Source organism: Prionailurus bengalensis, chromosome E2, assembly GCF_016509475.1.
Source record: "Prionailurus bengalensis isolate Pbe53 chromosome E2, Fcat_Pben_1.1_paternal_pri, whole genome shotgun sequence".
NCBI classification, from domain to species: domain Eukaryota; kingdom Metazoa; phylum Chordata; class Mammalia; order Carnivora; family Felidae; genus Prionailurus; species Prionailurus bengalensis.
The window spans coordinates 18,681,597-18,701,425 of record NC_057352.1 but is presented as its reverse complement, the minus strand read 5'-3'; the positions used below and the strand labels follow the sequence as shown (position 1 = coordinate 18,701,425).

General features: G+C 52.3%; 1 protein-coding gene across 7 annotated transcripts; it reads left to right on the top strand.

The window, feature by feature from the left end:
* Positions 1-62: 62 nt before the first annotated feature.
* FXYD5 (FXYD domain containing ion transport regulator 5) lies at positions 63-18,657 on the top strand. 7 transcript variants are annotated; one of them, XM_043600753.1, is made up of 11 exons: positions 66-267; positions 847-894; positions 1,010-1,070; positions 9,562-9,630; positions 9,961-10,041; positions 10,742-10,795; positions 12,188-12,289; positions 15,136-15,231; positions 16,279-16,308; positions 16,387-16,461; positions 18,326-18,657. In XM_043600753.1, exons 3-11 carry the CDS (start codon positions 1,010-1,012, stop codon positions 18,373-18,375), a joined length of 618 nt encoding a protein of 205 aa, XP_043456688.1. In that variant the 5' UTR covers positions 66-267; positions 847-894; the 3' UTR covers positions 18,376-18,657. The 7 variants fall into 7 exon arrangements, with proteins under 7 accessions (XP_043456693.1, XP_043456688.1, XP_043456689.1 ...); XM_043600754.1 differs by having other exon boundaries at positions 842-894; XM_043600755.1 differs by having other exon boundaries at positions 788-894.
* The last annotated feature ends 1,172 nt before the right edge of the window (positions 18,658-19,829 follow it).

The following is a 19,829-nucleotide window of genomic DNA, read 5'->3' as shown; positions in this document are numbered from 1 at the left end:
CGCTCTCCCTCCACCCTCCCTCCCACCCCCGCAGCGGGTGGGTGGAGGCCGCTGCCCGGCCTCTCCCCCCTGCCCCCCATCGCCCTCCGCGACTCCCCCTCCTGCTCCCACCGCGGGCTCTGAAGCCAGGAAACCCGAGAGGAAATGACTGAGCCCGTCTAGGTCCCCGCCCGCCAGCTCTCCCCTGGCCACACCCTCCGCCGGGACGCCGCCACCGCCGCTGCGCTCTGTCCACGAGGCTGCCGGCTTGGGACCCCCAGCACTGACGTAAGTCTCTCCTGCGATCCGCCTGCGCCTGCCTCCCCTCTGCCCAGGGGCCGGGCTCAGGTGCCTGGAGGGCTGATCTTTCCCCCTCCCCGCCTCTCTGCTCCCGACTCCCGCTCACGTCTCTGCGCCTGCTCTTCGGCACTACGGGCGGGCTCCCGCCCGGCCCCTCTTCCTCCTGCCTCAGTCTCCCCAGCTCTCCGCCATCCCTCTCGGACCAGTTCTCGAAGTGCCCAGCATCCTGCTCTATTGTCCCCTCACGAGGCCCCTCACACCAGCTCACTTTTTCCTCTGAGATCGGGAGCACATTACTCATTCTTCCTCTTTCCCCTCCTTGCTGACTCCTCGGCTCTGGGGACAGCCCAGAGGGAGGCACCGGGCCCCCTGCTCTACCCCTGCACCCTGTAGGGTGTCTCGGTGGAGTGAGTTCTCGGCCCCAAGGGTGTCCCTGTGCAGCGACTGCTACTGGAAGTCCAGATGGGTCTGACGCTTCTTGTTTCCTTTGGGGATCTGCATATGGAAGAAGGGGGTGGTGGCCGGGTCCCCCACTTCTAAAACCCTCCCTCTGTCCTGGAAGACCAGCTGTCAGCCTTGGCAGGGGGTCCTTGAAGCCACAGGTGCTCGCTCAGGGTAAGGAGGGGGCTGCAGGACCTGAGGGGCAGGCGGGGAGGGGGTGGGGGGTGGCGCTGCCCTGGGCCTGCCTCCCTGACATCATGACTGACCCCGGCTCCCGCTCACCCAATAGATGTCGCCCTCTGGTTGCCTGTGTCTCCTCACCATCATTGGCCTGCTTCTCCCCACCAGAGGTAAGGTTCACCTTCCTGCTGAGCCAGCACCAGGAAGAGAAGGGGGGGGGGTCTTGATGAGGGGGCCAGGGTTACGCTGTCTGGACACTTCACACCTAGGTGGCCGCTTCCAACGAGTCTGGCCAGAGCCCGTCCTGCTGGGCACTTTCCATCTCACCTCCCAGAAGAACTCACTGAGTTTGATTTGGCAGGGAGGTTGGTGTCAGTTTTCTTCTCAGTGGCCAGGAACCCTAGGGTCCCAGCAAATCAGCTCCCTGGATACCCCGTGATACACAGTTAGGCCAAGGGGGGGAGCTGGGGTGGGTCCAAGAGCTAGAGAAATGTCACCCTTACCTGGGAAGTGTTTCCTGTCAGCGGTGTGAGCCTTGGCAGGTGCTTTCTGCACGGCAGGTGCTGCATGCGTGAGCTCGGGTAACTTCGGCTCTACTCTGTTACACGTACTGCCATGCCCATTTTATGGATGAGGAAACTGAGGCTCAGGCAAGGGAAGTGCCCTGTGCCAGAGGCTAGTGAGTGGAGAGCCTGGGATACAGCCGTCATTCTCGCCCCTAGCACCCAGGGCATGCCCTCCACGGAAGCTGCCCCATTTCTTTTTGATAAAATGGTTTTCATTTTTTCTTTCAGCCTCTCACCAGGTATTCAATGAGCAACTACTATGTGCCAGATCTTATCCTAGGCACTGGGGAAGCGGCAACACATGAAACAGAAGTTCACGTTCTAGTTGAGACACAGGCAATAAACAATCCATCAGTAAATGATATAGCACGCTAGAAGGTGGTAGTGGCTACGGAGAAACACAGAACAGGGTAACGAGGATTCTTTAGACAGGGTGGCCAGGGAAGACCTCATCAGAAGGTGACATTTGGGCAGACACTCAAAGGAGATGAGGGAGTGAGCCAAGCAGATACCTGGGGTATGAGTGCTGTCTAGTGGGTGTGAGGAACAGCAGGCAGGCCAGGAAGCAAGGTTGGGGTGGACGAGGGCAGGCTGGGAAGAGGAGAGGTCAGAGGGGGGACAGGAGACCACATGGTGTGGGGAAGGGAAGGGCCCCATGAGTACCTTGGCTTTCACTAGAAGGAAAGAGGGCGCTCTGTGCCAGCAGGGCCTTGACCTGACTCAGGGATTCACAGGGCCCCTCTGGCTGCGAGTGGGGAGCAGATTGCTGGGGGTGGGGATGAGGGCAGAGAGCCCAGGGCAGAGGGGCTCCGGTGTCCAGGCAGGAGAGGATGGAGGCTGGGCCAGGGCAGGGCAGTGGCTGTCTCCAGCGATGGCTGCCTATCAGGGAGTGGGGGAGACCCTGTCCTCGGCCATGTCATTTCACCCTCTCCAGCCCTGAGAAGTAGATTTGTTACAGGGTTTCGCTTTTAACCTCAACACCGGGGTTCGTTGTCTCGAACCACTTCGAAGAATGAAAAAAGGTGGACATAGAATAAAATGAGCAGCAGGCAAAAGTTTAGTAGAGTGTGTGCAAGCTCTCTTCGCAGAGAGGAGACATTCGAAAGTGAATGCCTGGGACTGTAGGCAAGGGGCTTCGTTTTGTAGGGTTCTGGTCGCCCCCCGATCCCTTCTCCCTTGTTTCCTCTCAGGTCCTACCCTCATTGGCTTATTGACTCTAGGTGCTGGGCTGTCCATTCCTGACTGGCTCGGTTCCCTTGTGTGGGGAGTCAGACTGTGGTCCTACTGTCCCTTGTACAACATAAGTGTAATGTTTTACTTATTTTCGTTAGGTATTTTGATTGTCAGATTCCTGAGGGGACCCTGAGGGGAGTAAGTGGTGTCTGTCACATTCTCTTCTTTTATGTTAAGTCTCTTTATTTATTTTGAGAGAGAGTGTGTGTGTGTGAGCAGGGTAGGGGCAGAGAGAAAGGGAGAGAGAGAGAGAATCCCAAGCAGGCTCCAAGCTGTCAGCTCAAAGCCTGACTCGGGGGTCACGAGGGGCTCAAACTCATGACCTGTGAGATTAAATCATGACCCTGAGGCGAAATCAAGAGTCGGATGCTTGACTGAGCCACCCAGGTGCCCCAAGGTCTGTTACATTCTTAAGAGGAACCTTACGCGCCCGTGGGGGTTTGCTGTGGTCAGATGCTCCCGGCATTGTTCCAAAATATGTGTTTTTCTCCACCCAGGGACCTCACGTCCTAATCTTTCCCTTTCTGCCTATTTTACCCTATCTTTCCTATCATAGTCCGCGCTCTGAACACGTGCCTTCTAACTACCGTTAGGAACTGGGACGTTGACTGACGCTTCTTAACTGCTTCCTGCTGAAGGGAGGCGATGATAGGGGAACGGCAGTTAGGGCAGGTTTAGAGGTCGATCCAGAGGGCCGATATAATGGGAGGGTGTTTGGAACATCTGGGCTAGCAGAATTTTCTCAGACGTCTTATTTTTCTGGCCTATGCGACGGCATCTCGAAATGACATACACAAAGAATGTTAGACCAACAAGCGTTAATAGTCCAAATGCAATGCCTCCTACAGAGAGGTCACACCATAGGAGGGAAAGATGCGTGGTAGCCATCCCCAAGAATCCCTGACATGTTTGGTCATTTTTTTTTTTTAACTCAGTGTAACTATAGCCTTTTCTCCCTCTTCCGTATTTATTTGGATCTTGTGATATTGTAGGTTAGAATAATTAGGCACCTGAATTAGTGCTTGGTTCTCGATCCTCAAACCTTCCTCTGGCCATCCGGTTTCCATAGGAACAACCCCATGAGGTGTATTTAATTTTACCTCAAGGAGAGATTGATCTTCAATACCCAGATTGCTAGGAGTTTAGGCAATTGTTTATCCGTCCCGGAGCGAGGAGGGCCATCGTCCCTAATTTAGTTATAATGGCCCTTCTTAGCAAGGGACTAGGGCTCTGTGGCATTATCAAAAAAGAATGTGAAAAATTCAAGTCTCCCCATAATGCACCCGGTGGCTGAGAGAAAAATTTAGTCATAAGTTTTCTGGAAACGTCTCTAGTTGCTACGCTGCGTTTGGCTGATTGGCCAGGAGTGGAAAGGAGGACAGAAAAGGTGGCTCCGGTGTCAGGAAGGAAATCGACCAGTTTTCCTTCTATATCTGGAGTTACCCGAGGCTCCCGAGGGTTTCCGATAGGTAGTTGGTTTGGGGGAGCCACCGTGAAGAGCCCTGGACCCCATCAGTCCCTTTCAGGGACACTGGTCATCTGAACCCTTGCAGATAGAGGTTCCCGAGGGCACTCTGTTTTCCCAGTGACTGTTTCCACACAAGGGGTATGGCTTATGGGGTTTGAACTTTGGTTGTCCCCTCTGAGGACATTCTCGTAAATGGCACTTGGTACCAGAACCTCGGGAAGTCCGGTCTAACATCGTACATAAGGCCACAACTAAGGCCTCAGCTTTTTTTCCCTAAGCCTCCTTTCCTATTCCTTATTTTACTCTTGATCTTGGTTGTAATATACCCAATTGGCAGCTCATAAGAGTCCTTCAGGGTCCCTTCTGGGAAAACAGCCAATTTTTGCAGCCTTCTCTGAATATCTGGAGCTGATGGAGTGACAAATTTGTCCTCTAGAACTGTGTCAGCCTCAGGGGTGTTAGGGAAGATAACCGTATATTTAATGAGAGCCTCCCTTCGCCTTTCCAGGAAGACCACCGAGTTTTCATCCTGTGTCTGTAAGCGAGTGGCTAATTTGGTGGAATTTAAAGATTTAACCTTAGACCGCCTTAATTTCTCCAAAACACAAGCTTGGAAGTGGTGGCAATACCATTCCTCAATGGGATGGTCATAGTCCCAAGTAGGATCTTGGGATGGGGCTGCCTGGGCCCCAGTAGGGAACTGGGAGCTCCCTGTAGGGTCTCCAGTCCCATGATAATTAATGAGTTGCTCGTCCCCATATCTTTCAGCCGCTGCCAGAACCCCACGCTTCTCTGTTTCATTGAGAGTCTGATTCCACAGAAGCATTATATCTTTTTAGGTCAATTCAAAAACATAGTGTAATTCTCTCTGAAAAGCCTCTGTATACTTATCCGGATCATCAAAATTTTCCTAGATCTTTTATCTGTCTTAAATCTTGTAACGTAAAATCTTGCAATCTTATCGTAGCGGTGCCTCCTTGCATCCGTCCCCCCCCCCCCCCCCACCCCGGGCCCTCTGGCTTCCGTGAGGGGAAACACACCTGTTACATTGCAGGGAGGGCCTGGGTAAGGTGGACAGCGGGGAGCAGAAGTGCACGTTTTTTCAGTCTGGATGTACAGATGGGGGACCCGAGGAGGAGGAGGTTGAGGGGGAAGACTTCCCTTCCTCCTTCCCTAGGTTCCCTTTGGGTACAGGCAAGGGACCCTTCGTTTTCTCCCTCCTTAGTTGTGAACCCTTGGAAAGGGTTGCCAGCAGGCCAGGATCGACCTTACATTGCTGACACCTATCTCAATTTTCTCTGAAGGCCCCAGAACACTGGACATGGGGGGCGTCTCCCCATCTCCCCTCACGTTTGGGAACAAGTCCAATTGTAGGATAGTGTTCTAATTGTTACTTGTCTCTGGTGGCCAGGTTTCCTCCTCCAATTTGTATTGGGACCCAGCCTTGGTGCAAAAGAAAATGAGTCGCTTTTCTTTAGGGTGTGTGGGTCAAAATCATCCCAATTTTTTCGAATACGTCCCGAAGGAGAGTACTGGCCTCGGTTGGGGAATTGCCCACCTATAGGAAAAAGTTTCCTATAGCTGGCCAGGAGAAACCTCATCTGGCCCCGCAGTTTGGCTGGCTATGCGACTGGCAGCCGAAAGCCCTGTCAGTCTTGCGAGGTGCTGGCAATAGTCGCTATTACCCAGGCTTGACTCTACCCCCCAGAGCTGACCTTGTCTTCCCGATTTCTCCGACCCCTCCGTTTCCTGCCTGTGGGACTTTGGGGGATCCCGACTGTGACCAAGCAAGACTCCCCTGGTTGTAGAAAGATGTACTAATTTTATCTTGGCCCAAGAGTAATTTACATATTGATCATAATAAAATTGTTCCTTTCGACAAATGTATTTCAGAAGGCTGGCGAAAGCCATTCCTCGTAAGGATAAAATTGGCTGTTGAGGGGGGCTAAAAGGGCCAAAGTTGAGGTCTATTCACCTGTTTTTTTTCCAGCAGTGCCCACATAAATATGTTCCAGCCACGTGGGTGTCCACTTTAAAGTATCTAGATTGGCACAAGTCAGCATACGCTGGGCTAAGCATAGCAAAATGGCTCCCATGTCTCCGGGTAAAAGGCCTTTATAGGGGCGCCTGGGTGGCTCAGTTGGTTGAGCATCCGACTTTGGCTCAGGCCGTGATCTCAGTTCATGAGTTTGAGTCCCACATCAGACTCGCCGCTGTCAGAGCACAGCCTGCTTTGGATCCTCTGTCTCCCCCTCTCTCTGTCCCTACCCTGCTCACGCTGTCCCTCTCGAGAATAAAAAATAAACATTAAAAAAAAAAGCCCTTCATTTATCACAGTCATCCATCCATCGTATGGCACAGGCCATATGGCACATTCCTCCACCTTGCAGAAACGACACAAATGTGGAGCATTTGGAGGCCAGCAGTGAGGACATCACCACCATCTCCCCAGCCTTCAGATCAAAGGAAGGGCAATTTTTTAATCAGAGCTCGAGCAAAACCACTCAAAAGGGCATGCTGTCCTGCCATTTTGGTTAAAATCATAGTTCTTTCCATCTTTTTGGGCAGACAAAAGAGAAAAAAAAACTTTGGTTACATTTTTTTCCTTGACGAACCTTCCATAACTTTTAGATTTTGTCCCAAGCCATTTCTCTCCAAACAACCAGCCTCATTTAGGACAAAATTACTTTTTTTTTTTAAACCTTCACTGAAAAGGTACGTATTTCCATTTCTTATATCTTTCTTACACATTTCATACTTTTTAAAATGTCCAAATGAATTTAATCCAGTTTAGTACCCAAGCAAAACTTTAAAGTTTCAAGTTATTGAAGACCCTGAAAGCTGTCTTAGCAATTACCCATGAACACTTTGAGACAGACAAAATTAACCATCATTTGAAGTCACCTTTTTGCTGATGAACTGTAACAGAGATAGCATGTGATTACTCGGCCTTCAGTAAACCAGAAAAAGTTTCATATATTTAATGCTCATAACTCTAAAGACCTGTCTACCTTAATTAAACCAACAAACTTACGTTAGTTTAAATACCGAATTATGTTCCATCTGTATCCATTTAAAAGTCAATCAATTTGTTCCCCATTGTCAATTTTTACCTGGGGCACCAGTGAGGAAATCTGAAGTGGGCGGTGTAAGTCTAAGGGGGTGTTTTTTGTTCCTTGACAGTGAGGGGAGGAGGAGGAACCCGTGGTGCTGGAGGCCCCTGAAAGGTAGAGGAACCAGTTAGGCAGGCTGCACCCAGGCTGGTGCAGAGACAGGAGGAGGGAGGGGAAGGCAGAAGAGGTGAGGTGTCACCAAGAAGCCTAGAGACAAATAAAAGCCCAGAAGGCAGAGAAACAGGTCTCCTGGTTCTAAAGCCTGTCAGCTCGGACAGATGAGCAGATGCAGATTTTCTTCTCCACCCAAACCTGGAAATGGGGAGTCCGTGTCAAGCCAGAGAAGTCAGGAAACTTCTCTGAAACAGAAGGGTGTTCGGCAGCTGCTTGGGAATATTCCTTAAAGTCCCTGTCCTGACGTAGACTGACCAGAGACAGTTGGCTCTAATTATCCTCTGTACCTTGTGGGAGCCGGCCAAATGTCTTCTCTCCATCCCCCTGTGGGCATCAGGGGCAGGAGGAGGGTGGTGAGCCCAGAAGGGGTTGAAGTAAGTCCTGCTCTCTGCTCTGCAAGAGGCGTTTGAAAATGAAAGGTAAAAAATGGGGCCCTGGGAGGTGGTGAACCATGTCAGAGGGTCAGAAGTGGAAGCAAGTACAGGGCCGCTTTCCGTTGTATTTGGGAAACCTGTGAGTAGGACCCTTGGAAGTCACCTGGATCCCTCCTACGAGGATACCAGAGAGATCAGTCCTGGGCTTTTCCACTCACTTCCCAAAGGAGAAGAGAGGCTGGCCAAGACAGAAAGAGGAAATCCACCAGATACCCAAGTGGTCAGTCAGGGATCAGGTTCTGCTGATGGCCTTCGGGCCTCCACCAAAGAGTAGCCTTGGTCAGGACCCACCAATGGCTGTCTGGCCTCCCCTGAGTCCCACACATCCAGAGGTTCTTCTCGAAAGGAAGTTGGGAATCCACCACACCAACATTCCCAACTACATTGGGAGATCAGATGGGAGGAGACCCAAGGAGCCTGTCACCCGAGACTTGAGGATGGCTGACACACTGTTTGCTCTTAACTGGTGGGTGGGTGCCAATTATTTAGTCTGAGGTTTTCTTTAAGATAGAAAGAAAAGAGGGGATGCCAGCTGTTACTTACGGTTGGAAGACGTTAACATCCTAGACAAGCCCCCAAAGAAATGTTACAGGATTTTTTTTTTTAAACCTCAATACCCAGTGTTCATTGTTTAGCCACTTCAAAGAATGAAGAGGTGGACACGGAATAAAAGGAGCAGCAGGCGAAAGTTTCTTAGAGTGTAAGAATAGTATGGGGGCGGCTGGGTGGCTCAGTCGGTTGAGTGTCCGACTTCCGCTCAGGTCATGATCTCGCGGTCCGTGAGTTCGAGCCCCGCATCGGGCTCTGTGCTGACCGCTCAGAGCCTGGAGCCTGTTTCGGATTGTGTGTCTCCCTCTCTCTCTCTGACCCTCCCCCATTCATGCTCTGTCTCTCTCTCTCTCAAAAATAAATAAACGTTAAAAAAATAAAAAAAATTAAAAAAGAATAGTATGAAATAGGGGTGCCTGGGTGGCTCAGTTGGTTAAGCGTCCGACTTCAGCTCAGGTCATGATCTCACAGTCCATGAGTGTGAGCCCCGCATCAGGCTCTGGGCTGACAGCTTAGAGCCTGGAGCCTGCTTCGGATTCTGTGTCTCCCTTTCTCTCTGCCCCTCCCCTGCTCACGTTCTGTCTCTCTCTGTCTCAAAAATAAATAAAAACATTAAAAAAAAGAATAGTATGAAATAGTATTACAGTAAGAATAGTATGAAAGGTCTCTTTGCAGAGAGGGGACATTCGAAAGTGAATGCCCATAACAAGAGGCGCGTGACAATAGGGACTTTGTTCTATATGATTTTGGTCACCCCTCTTCCCTTCCCCCTTGTTCCTTCTCAAGTCCTACCTTTATTGGCTTGATGACTCTAGGTTCTGGGTTGTCTTTTCCTGATTGGCTCGATTCCATTGTGTGAGGAGTCAGACTATGGTCCTACTGTCCCTTGTATAACAGAAGTTTTATGTTTTACTTATTTTAATTAGGAATTTTGATTGTCAAATTCCTGAGGGGACCCTGAGGGGGAGTAAGTGGTGTCTGTTATGTTCTTAAAAGGAGCCCTATGCCCAAGGGAATCAGACCCTACCAGCATTGTTCCAAAATATGTGTTTTTCCCCACCCAGGGACCTCAGGTCCTAACCTTTCCCTCTCTGCCTATTTGACCCTATCTTTTCCCATCACAGAGTCAGTGATTATCCCCACTTCGCAGATGAGACAGATGAGGCTCAGAGAGGGGACTCCACCTGCTCCAGGTCACGTGGCCAGGGAATTTGGGGGAGCAGAATTTGAGGCCGGGGCCCTGGCTGACTTTAGAATGGACCTGGGCTCACTAGGCCAAACTGCCTCTCCCACCCCACAAGGATGGGCAGGAAGAGGGGCTGGAGGAAGGGCGCTGGGCATCATCATTTTTTAAAGCACTTCCAGGACTAAGGGTGGATACCACCATTCAAGCATCTGTCTGCTGTTCCACCAGGATATTCTGAGTTACCGCCCACAGTTCCAGAAGGGAGGGTAAGGTGGGGTTTTGGTGAGAGGAGGAGGGCCGGAGGCTCCTCTCTGACTTCTCGTCCTTGATCTCCCAGGACAGACATTGAAGGAGACCACATCCATTCCTTCAGCAGACACAACCATTGTGAACATTCATGCCCTGACTCAAACCCCAGGTGAGGAAAGAGGCTTGGGTCTGTCAAGATCCCGTCACTGCAAATGACAGCAGCCACAAAAATCTCAAGCTTGGGCCAATCGGGAATTTTGGGTTGTGCAACTGAAAAGCCCAGTGATATGGCTCACTCTAGGTGCTCAAATGATGCTATCGGGAACCTGCCTCCGTCTCTTGGTTCTATTTTTCCTGTGTTCACGTCATTCTCAGGTAGATTCTCCTTTTATGAGGCCAAGGTGGCCCCTGAGGCTTCCGTCTTACCTGCTAAGAAGCCAGAGGAAATGTGGCATAGCTGAGTGTCACTGACCAGGCTCGGGTTACATGCCCAGCCAGGAGCTGATCATCGTGGCCGTAGACCAACGCTGATTGCCAGACCTGGGTCTCGGGTTCCACCTCCAGCCAACCTGGTGCCAACCCCACTGAACGAAGTGGACCAAGAATCGGGGAAGGGTGGTTCATAAAGAAAGTGCCAGGGGCTCTTACCAGACGTGGGTGGATGCTGAATAGGGGAGTGTGCATCTACGGGAGGGGAGGGCTGAGGCAGGGGAGGTACTGGCCTGGCAATTGGGCAATCAGCAAATGGCTGGGTTAATTAAGTCATCTCAATTATATCAAAATTGAATAGTAGAGCAAACCCCCTGTTCCTCCATCCATGAACCTTCTCCACATCTTCTCTCTCTTCTCTCCCTGTTTCCGGACTCCAGACACAGTCCACCCAGAGTCCCAGTCCACCCCTCAGACATCTCTGCAGGCTGGTGGTGAGTGGGGCATGCGGAGGGGGTGGGGGCGGAGGCCTGAGACAGACACTATCCCCTCTCTTCTTCCCACATTCTGACTCCTTTGTTACTCATTTCAGTCCTCCAGCTCTGAATCCTCTGGTTTACTTTGTGGTGGGGCAGACAGCCGCCCACATCCACTTCTGTGAAAGCAAATCTTTTGCAGTTGTGAAAAATAATATGCATATAGAAAAGCACAAAACCCATAAGTGTACCACTTAACAAATTACTCTGAATTGAGCCCCTGTGTCACCACCACCCAGCTCAAGGACTAGAGCTTTGCAACCACCCCAGGAATGCCCCCATGCACCAAGGCCATTCATTTCTTCCTTTAATCTCTTGAACTTTTTCCTTTTTTGAGTTTTCAAGTCCTTTTTGAACTTTGTCTTGGGAGTGTAACAGTTCAGAAAGTGCTCCCTAATTTTTCCCATTAATCTTTAATGATATAGTAATACCCAAACCTGTTCCGCTTGGGGATAATAAAAATAATATAGTGAGATGAAATCCCTTGGCCCATTCTCCGTTCTTGTTCTCTCCCCCATCTCTGAGAGGTCCCCACGGCTAGCACTGGAAGGGGAGTGGTCCCCAGTGATGCCGTGCCACATTTCTGCCCGCAGAAAATATCCTGGCCGGGAGATGTATTTGTGTGAGCGGATCATTTCCAAAACGATAGTCGTTCTGAAACTTGCTCCCCCCCCCCCCCCCCCGTCTCCCCACTGCCCCGTGCAGCAGTATGTTTGGAAGCTCTTCACACATTCCTATGTAAACACCAATCTTATTCTTTCGCACTGTTGCATGGTACCCGGCTGGGTGCCTGTGTACGGTTCGTGAAGCCGTGCACATCTTGATGAACATCTTACTCTATGCTACACCCAGTGCCATGGTAAGCAACCTCGTCCGTTCCTCCTTAAGCAAATGCTTTTCTCCCCTATTATAATCTGGTCGTGGTTCTAAGTATCTTCCCTGTGTTCTCTCATTCAGTCCTCACACAAACCTTCTGAGGCAGAACAACCGAACTTTACAGAATAAGGAAACAGAGGCTCGGAGTAACTCACTCAGGGCGTCACAAGTCAGTGACACAGCTCAGACCAGGGGCCCGGAATCTGGCTCTTTTACCCACCACACTGTGGCGCAAAGGGCACGAACGCTGGAATTTGTTGGAAAAGCCAGCTGGGGAACGGTTGCATGGATTTGCCCTGCCACCAGCGTGTGCCAGAGAGTCCCCCTGTCCCACCCACACGGTGACACTTGGAACGTGAACCGTCTTTGATTTCCTCCAGCCAGAGGAGGGAGGGGGCCCCTTGCCGTTTGATGGATGTGCACGTCCCTGATTCACGCGCTGTCCGCCTTCCCTCCTTGCCCTGATCTGAGTAGGAACAACGCAGGAGCAGACGGAGGAGACCCACACCCCACGGCCGACGAGAATGGATGTGCTCCCAGCCACGGATCCGAGGACCGGCCAGAGTGGCCCAGAAGGTAGGGCCTGGGACTAGAAGGGCAACGTACAAATTTTGTTTAATTCTTTATCTGGGTCAGTAGCTCCCCAAGTACATTGCTCGGAGCACCCGTTTGGGGAATTGTTAATACATTTTCAAAAAATCTGTTTTGATTTGCGGTCAAAGGTGTTTGGGAAACTCCTGAGTTAAAGTTAAACACATTTCTTTACGGCGGGACTTGTTGGAGTCTTAGTAATGCGTATTTGCAGCAGGTGTCCTCTACGGGAGCATCTAGTGTGCAGTGTTTTTCCAAACCTGATAGGATAGATTTGGAACTTTCTTTTGTTCAGGTTCCTTTACAGAGCTGGTGCTCGGCAGCGTGGATGTGGGTGTTTCCTTTGTGCACCTCTTCATGTTAGAGCAGGTTTTCAGCTGCAAAATACTGTAAACGCAACTAAAAGTAAAATAGATTTATTGGCTACATATGTTCTGTAAAGTCCAGAGGCATCGATTTCAGGAAGAGCTGGATCGACATGCTCAGGCACGGTCATCAGACTGACTTGCTCGCTCTCTCTCTCTCTCTCTCTCAGCCCTGCTGTCTACATTCTCAAGTTCTCGGGGGCTTTTCCTCTCTTGGTGGCAAAGATGGTCCCATAGTTGTATTTACGTCACAAACCCAGCAAATAGAGCATATCTTTTTCTCATCTCTAGCCCAAGGAATAAAATCTACTCTCATTGGCCCATTTGGCGTCACATGCCCATGTCTGACCAATGGAAGCCTGGGAAATGGATTGCTCTGAGTGGTTAGGCCTCAGTCTCCGCCCATTCTGGGGGTGGAGAACAGGGTCAGCCCTGCCTGAACTGCAGAGACCAAGAGTCAAGGAAAAGGTAGTTCCCCTCAGGACCAGTGAGTAGTTAACATTTCAGAGGCATGGGAAGAGAGGTTGAGCCAAGGTGAAGGCAGCAGGTGGCCTCCAATGCCTGTCTGACTCATATTTGAGGATCCGCCTCTACTGGCAAGTATTGTAGCTTAGGCCGTTCCCAGGCTGAGATGCACGCACAGTTGCGCAGACCGGGCACTGAACAAGAGCATCGCCTCTAAGGCTATGTCATCCCCCTTGTGGATTTTTATAATTGTTATAGTTTTCCAGTGATGGCAGTAAAGCATTTAATTCTGACGGAGCCTGTCTATTAAAATGTTACAACAGATGGAAGTAAAGTGTGTTGGAGAAGAGAACTTTTCTATTTTCCACAAAAGTGGAGGTGGGGGTGGGTAGTGACGGTGTCCACGCTTCCCGGTGGTAAAAAACATTCTCACATCTTTGGATTCATTTGCTGTGAATCCTCGTTGACCTGAGTTACTCTGTGTCATTCTGTGTTCCTGATTATCCGTGACAGAAATTCCACTGGGCCGAGGGGGTCACGGGGCCAGATGGTAAAAGGCACCGCTGAGCCTCAGGGTGCCCGGGGTCTGAGCGCGAAAGCCCCCGGCGCCTCTCTCCCTGCTCCATTTTTGTTTCTCTTGTGCCGAATTTTGTCTTCTGCCCCGTGAGGAAATGACCCCTGCCATCTGCAAGCTCGGAGCTCCCAAATTTCACCTCGCCGTCACTCTGAATGCCTCCTGGGAATGTGTAAGGTCCCAGGGGAGGATGACTGGGTCACCTGCTCCCTCTTGTGGCCTGTGTCACAATAGACCCAGAGGGACTGGGGCAGGGGGCGCAGTCCCCCCAAGGAAAAGGGAAGCTGTCCCCAGAAGGGAGGCATGCAGCCACGTCCACGGTAACAGCGACAGCCAACGCTTGCTGGGAGCTCGCTCGGTGCCGGGCACAGTGCTAGGCTTCCCTGGATTCACTCATGCACTGCTCGCGAGCACCCGACGGGGTGGGAACTGTCAAAACCCCATTGTACAGGAAGGCAACCGAGGCCCAAGGGGCTCCTCTGCTGGCCTGGATCGCACAGCCCAAAGTGGCAGAAAGGGAACTGGAGCCCGGCTCTCTAGCAGCGGGGGGGCCACTGAGGCTCTTTCACACTTCCTGTGTCTCAGCGCGCCTGTCCCTGCCACCGGCCTTGCTCGAACCTTCCTCTGGGCAAGGCTTTCCCCAACATCTCGTAATTCTTGGCTTTCAGGTCATGCATAAGAAGTGAGGCTCTGAGATCGGTCTGGAAGCTCGGGCTTCGTGAGGCAGCTTTTCGGCCTTCAGTATGTTGGCCTCATCCTGGGGCATCAGACAGGGCTGACCGCTTCACCGGGGACACTTCTCAGTGCCAGAAGGGCAGATATTTTCTTTGTGGCATTTACTTTTTGTTCAGTATCCTTTTTTTTAAGTGTTTTATTATTTGTTGAGAGAGAGAGAGAGAGCACGCACACGCAAGCGGGGGAGGGGCAGAGAGAAAGGGAGAGAGAGAATCCCAAGCAGGCTCTGCACTGTCAGCACAGAGCCCGAAGCGGGGCTCGATCTCACGAAATGACCTGAGCCGACATCGAGAGTCAGAAGCTTACCCAACTGAGCCACCCAGGCGCCCTGGCTTTAAAGAGAGGAGGCCTCTGGTATTTCTGGTCTGGGAGCAGAGGTGACCTCCACAGTGTTTTCTACAAGTATGTCCAAGCTCTGCTTCTCCTGGTGCTGGGCCTGAGTCCTGGAGGCCCCCCGGCCTGGCTCAGATGTTATCCTTTGCTTCCTGGATTATGAGGCAGCCCAGGAGGTCCCAGGAGAGGAGCCAGGGGTGCAGGCTCATTCAATATTTCCACGCCTGCCATTCCTTGCCGTCCCCGGGGTAGGAGTGAGGGGCCGCTGTGCCCGCCCACTGAAGGTGGAGACGTGGGGGAGGGTGTCAGCGACGTCCCTCATTTCCTCCCGCTCACTTCCGCCCTCTGCCACCTTCTAGCCACTCCCTCTGCCGCTGCCACTAAAGGCACCACGCTCTCCAAGAGGCGATCTCCAGGCAAAGACGTCAGGCCGGACGCTGCCCTCGGGCCCACGGGTCAGTAACTCCCTTCCCAGGCTGGAAACAGGCTATTTCCTATTCTCTGTGTATTTCTAGCACCTGGACCCTTGCCCAGCATGAAATAGTCCTCAGTAAACATGTGTTGGGTGAACACATGAGTTCAAGGCTGGAAGAGGGTGGGTATAAGCAGGCATCCGATAGATGTCCCGACAGACGAATGAACGCGTAAATGAACGCAGCACGCAAATGACCCTAGAACACAGTGGCTTCAAATGACAACCGTTTGCTTAGCTCTCGGGTCTGCGATTTGGAACTTTGGTCTGGGCTCAGTTGAGTGGTTCTTCTGGTCTCAGCTGGACTTACTCACGCATCCGAGATCAGTTTGGGGGTCGCTCTGTTTCAGGGACACCTTGATTCCCCTTTGTGTGGTCTTGTCTTCCACTTCCGGCCCAGCCGGCCCCAAAGAGTGGATGGAAATGATATGACCACAGGTCACATAGAGTTCACTCATCCATTCAAAACATATTCATGAGCACCTACTGTCTTCTAGGTGCTAGAGATAGAGTGGTGAATAAGACGGACAAAAATCTCGTCCCTCATCGGGCAGACCTTCTAGTTGGGGAATAGAGACAATAAATACGAATTATAAGAATTGTGTATCAGGTGGCTTAAAGCTGCCATCAAGAGAAATAAAGTAGCATTAGGATTAGAGAGTGACTGGGGAGTAGTTTTCTGCAAAGGGCCAGGGAGACCTCCCTGAGAAGGAGCTGTGGGGGAGTCATGCAGATGTCGGGGGAAAGGCGTCCCAGGCAGAGGCAGCAGCCAGTGCAAAGGCCCTGAGGTGAGAGGGACCTGGCATGGCCACCAACAGGGCGGCCGGTGGGGCTGGAGCATCTGGGTGAGCAGGAGGGTGAGAAGCTGAGGTAGAGAGGTGATGGGAGCCACATGTGTGCCATGTGAGGCTTTTGGTCTAAGTGTCCCAAGGCAGAGACCGACTGTCACCCCTCCACTGACCCTGCCACTCACGGCCTCGCTCCACAAATGTTTGCCGAACTCTGACTTGCTCCACGTCTGTCCCCCCAGGCGCCAGTGAGGACAACCCCTTCTCCTACGGTAAGTTACCTGTGGGAGGATGTGGGAAGAGGGAGGGAGGAAGACCCCTCTTGCCATACTCCGTTTTTCTCTCTGCAGACGAGGACACTCTCCGGAAGCGGGGGCTGTTGGTCGCAGCCGTGCTGTTCATCACGGGCATTGTCATCCTCACCAGTGAGAATGGCGGGGGGGGGGGGGCACCGCGACTGGGAGAGAGGCGGCCTTGGCTTGCACTTTGACTGAGGGGTCAGTTCTTGAAGGCCCCTGAGCAGAGTTGTCTTTATTTATTTATTTACTTACTTATTTAATGTTTATTTTTGAGAGACAGAGAGTCAGAGCATGAGTGGAGGAGGGACAGAGAAGAGAGGGAGGCACAGAATCCAAAGCAGGGCTCCAGGCTCCGAGCTGTCAGCACAGAGCCCGACGCGGGGCTCGAACTCACAAACCGTGAGATCATGACCTGAGCCGAAGTCAGACACTCAACCGACTGAGCCACCCAGGTGCCCCCAGAAAAACTAATTCTTAAAGTAGTTTCTTAAATGCTGCAGATTAAATAGAACACGCGGGCCACCAGTTTGCAAGCTCTCGGTTAAGCCTCATAACCTTCACCAGGTTTTATCCCCTCACTTCCCCATCAGGAAATGCACACGGCCACATCTTTTCTCAGCTAAGGCGGGAGGCAGGAGGCTAACAGCAATAAAAAGACTTGGCTACCACGTGCCCGAACCGCACTGGACCCAGGGGTCGCACACAGGTGCCTCAGTCGAGACTGACTTTGAGCCGGGTCCTGTCCACGCACACAGCCCCACCTCCACCCCCGTGGGACAAGTGAGGCTCAGAGAACTGAGGAGTTTGCTCAAGGTCACAGAGCACTAAAAATCAGGGAAGGACTAGACCCAGGTCTGTGTGAGGGCAGAGCCTGAAAGTTAGCTCTGGGGCCATAAGTTGTTCCAATGACAATAATCTGTGGGCACCTGCTCTGTGCCCACCTGTGCCCTGGTCCCTGCCCTCGGGGAGCTCACATCCAGTGAGGGAGTGACAATAAGCAGGTGAGCAGAGTGGATACGAGAAAGGTCATCACCGTAAGGAAAACAGCAGAAGGACAAGCCAAGAGGGACGGGGAGCGACACTTTATCTCTAAAGAGAGACCATCAGAATAGATTCCCTGTCAATGAGAAAGACGGTTTTAAAAAACAGTGGAAAGGGGCAGCAAGCGCAAAGGCCCAGACGCAGGAAGGAACTGAGCATGTCGCAATAACCACGGGAAGAAGCCAGGGTGGCTGGGGCTGTGTAAGCCCCGGGGGGTGGGGGGGGGGCGGGCAGAGAGAAGGAGGTGGCAAGGGCGACAGCCAGGAGACTTGTCTTCTGAAATCCCTCCCCATTCACTTTGGTCCTGCCTCCTGACCCGCCCCCCACTTGTCCCTTAAGCCCCTGTCTCCTCCTACCTCAGGGCCTTTGCACTGGCCATGCCCTCTGCCTGGAACACCCTTCCTGGCTTCCCCCTCACCTCCTTCAGGTCTTTGCTCAAATGTCCCCTCCTCAGTGAAGCCCCTCTAGTCATCACCATGAAGATGCCCTCAGCCGCCGGCCTCCCTGCCTCCTTCCCGGCTTTAGTTTTCTACTGAGCACGCATCACCATCTGACCTCACTGTCCACATACTTGACTTAGTCATTTTTCTCAGTCGGTCTCCCCTGCTGTTAAATCAGCTCTACCAGGGCAGGGATTTTATTCATTCCTGTTCCCTGGGCCTAGATCAGAGCCCGGCACATAGTAGGTACCCAACAAATACTTGCTGAATGAATGCATAACACACAAACTAGGATGGGTTCTCAAAGGGGCCCTCTGTGTGGGGGAGGCTGCTCCCCCGGGGGAGCCCTTGTGCTGGTTCCTCTCCCCTGTGCTCCTCATCACTGGCTCAGGGCTGCCTTGGAGCTTCTCCAGGGGCAGGGTTGACGGGCCTCGTCCTCCAGCGCCCGGAGCACATGCAATCATCAACTTTGTTCCGACTCATGACCGAACCCTTTCCTTCACCCACAGGTGGCAAGTGTAGACGGTTACCCCAATTGTGCCGGAACTACAACAGGTGAGACCACCGGAAGGAGGGGCCGGCAACCGAATGGAGGGGCACCCCGAGACTGAGTCCCCACCGGCTCACCGTGCCCAGCCACCTCCCTCCCCTCGATGAGTCTACAGAATAATTGGTAGAGCCCAGCCCGAGAGGGAAGACCCAGATGGAGACAGAGCCGGGCTGATGCCCCAAGTCCCCTGCCCACCCTGAGGGCTGCCCGGCCCCCTGGGCACTGCCCACCCCCCCCCCCACTCCGGTGTCCCACGCTGTTCAGACGAAAAGTAAAGCACTGTGGTCCTTGCCCGTGGTCTCTGATTATTCACGACCGGGGAGTGGAAGAAAGCGGCCGGGACTAGGGACGAGGTCCCCTGAGGGGTAAAGTGAGGGTGTCGCAGGCTCCAAAGCCAGGGCAGAGAATACGGTGAACGCAGGTGGGCTGGTGTGAGGCAGGGGGGACAGGAGGGTGGCCCACGGGGGATTCTGGCCGGTGAGAGCGTCAGCGGGGGATTCTGGCCACGGCACTTTGAGACCCCTGCCCCGGTCCACGTGCAGAGCCTGGTGGCCAATGCCAGCTCACCCCTAATGTTGGCAGGTAGTATTGGTAACGGGTTAAGCACCAAAGGAGGCCCTGGGCCCACAGCGGCCTGCTTTTTCTTCACACTCCAGATCCTTACATTGGTGGGAGGGGCCTCACACACGAGTGTGGACACCCTGGCCTGCACATCTACACCCCGTACACACACCCCCACCAAGAATGACTGCCTCTGGGCCGCCTCTTGGTGTAGGGGTATGCCCACCAAGAAGGTCATGCAGGCCGTGGCGAGGAGGGCTCCAAGCCGCTTGGATGGGGACTTCCAGGACCCAGGGCCCCAGTGCAGGGTCGAGAAGGGGCACACGCCCTGGTGGGCGGTTCCTGAAGGCCCTGGGGTTCTGTGCCCCTTGGTAGGGTTTCAACCGGTCAGGCCAGAGCGGGGTCTCTGAAGCATGGGGCTCAGGAAGGGTCACTACCCCAGTTTAAGGGTCATAATGACAAAGTAAGAGATAAGGCCTTGTTCACAAGTGGTTACATAACAATATTTCACAAACTTCAGGTCACAGCCTATTCACGGGTTATGAAATCACTTTTGTGGGCTGTGAGTAGCATACAAAAAAAATAATAAAATAAAAAGAAATATCAGAGTGTATCATAAATAATATGACCCTATATAAACTCTTCTCAATTTTTGCCACATTTTCATCCCACCCGTATTATTATTATTCACTTTTTAAAGAGATCAACTCTATTTATTTAAAAAAATTTTTTTAATGTTTATTTATTTTTTTATTTTTTTTTTATTTTCAACGTTTATTTATTTTTGGGACAGAGACAGAGCATGAATGGGGGAGGGGCAGAGAGAGAGGGAGACACAGAATCGGAAACAGGCTCCAGGCTCTGAGCCATCAGCCCAGAGGCCGACGCGAGGCTCGAACTCA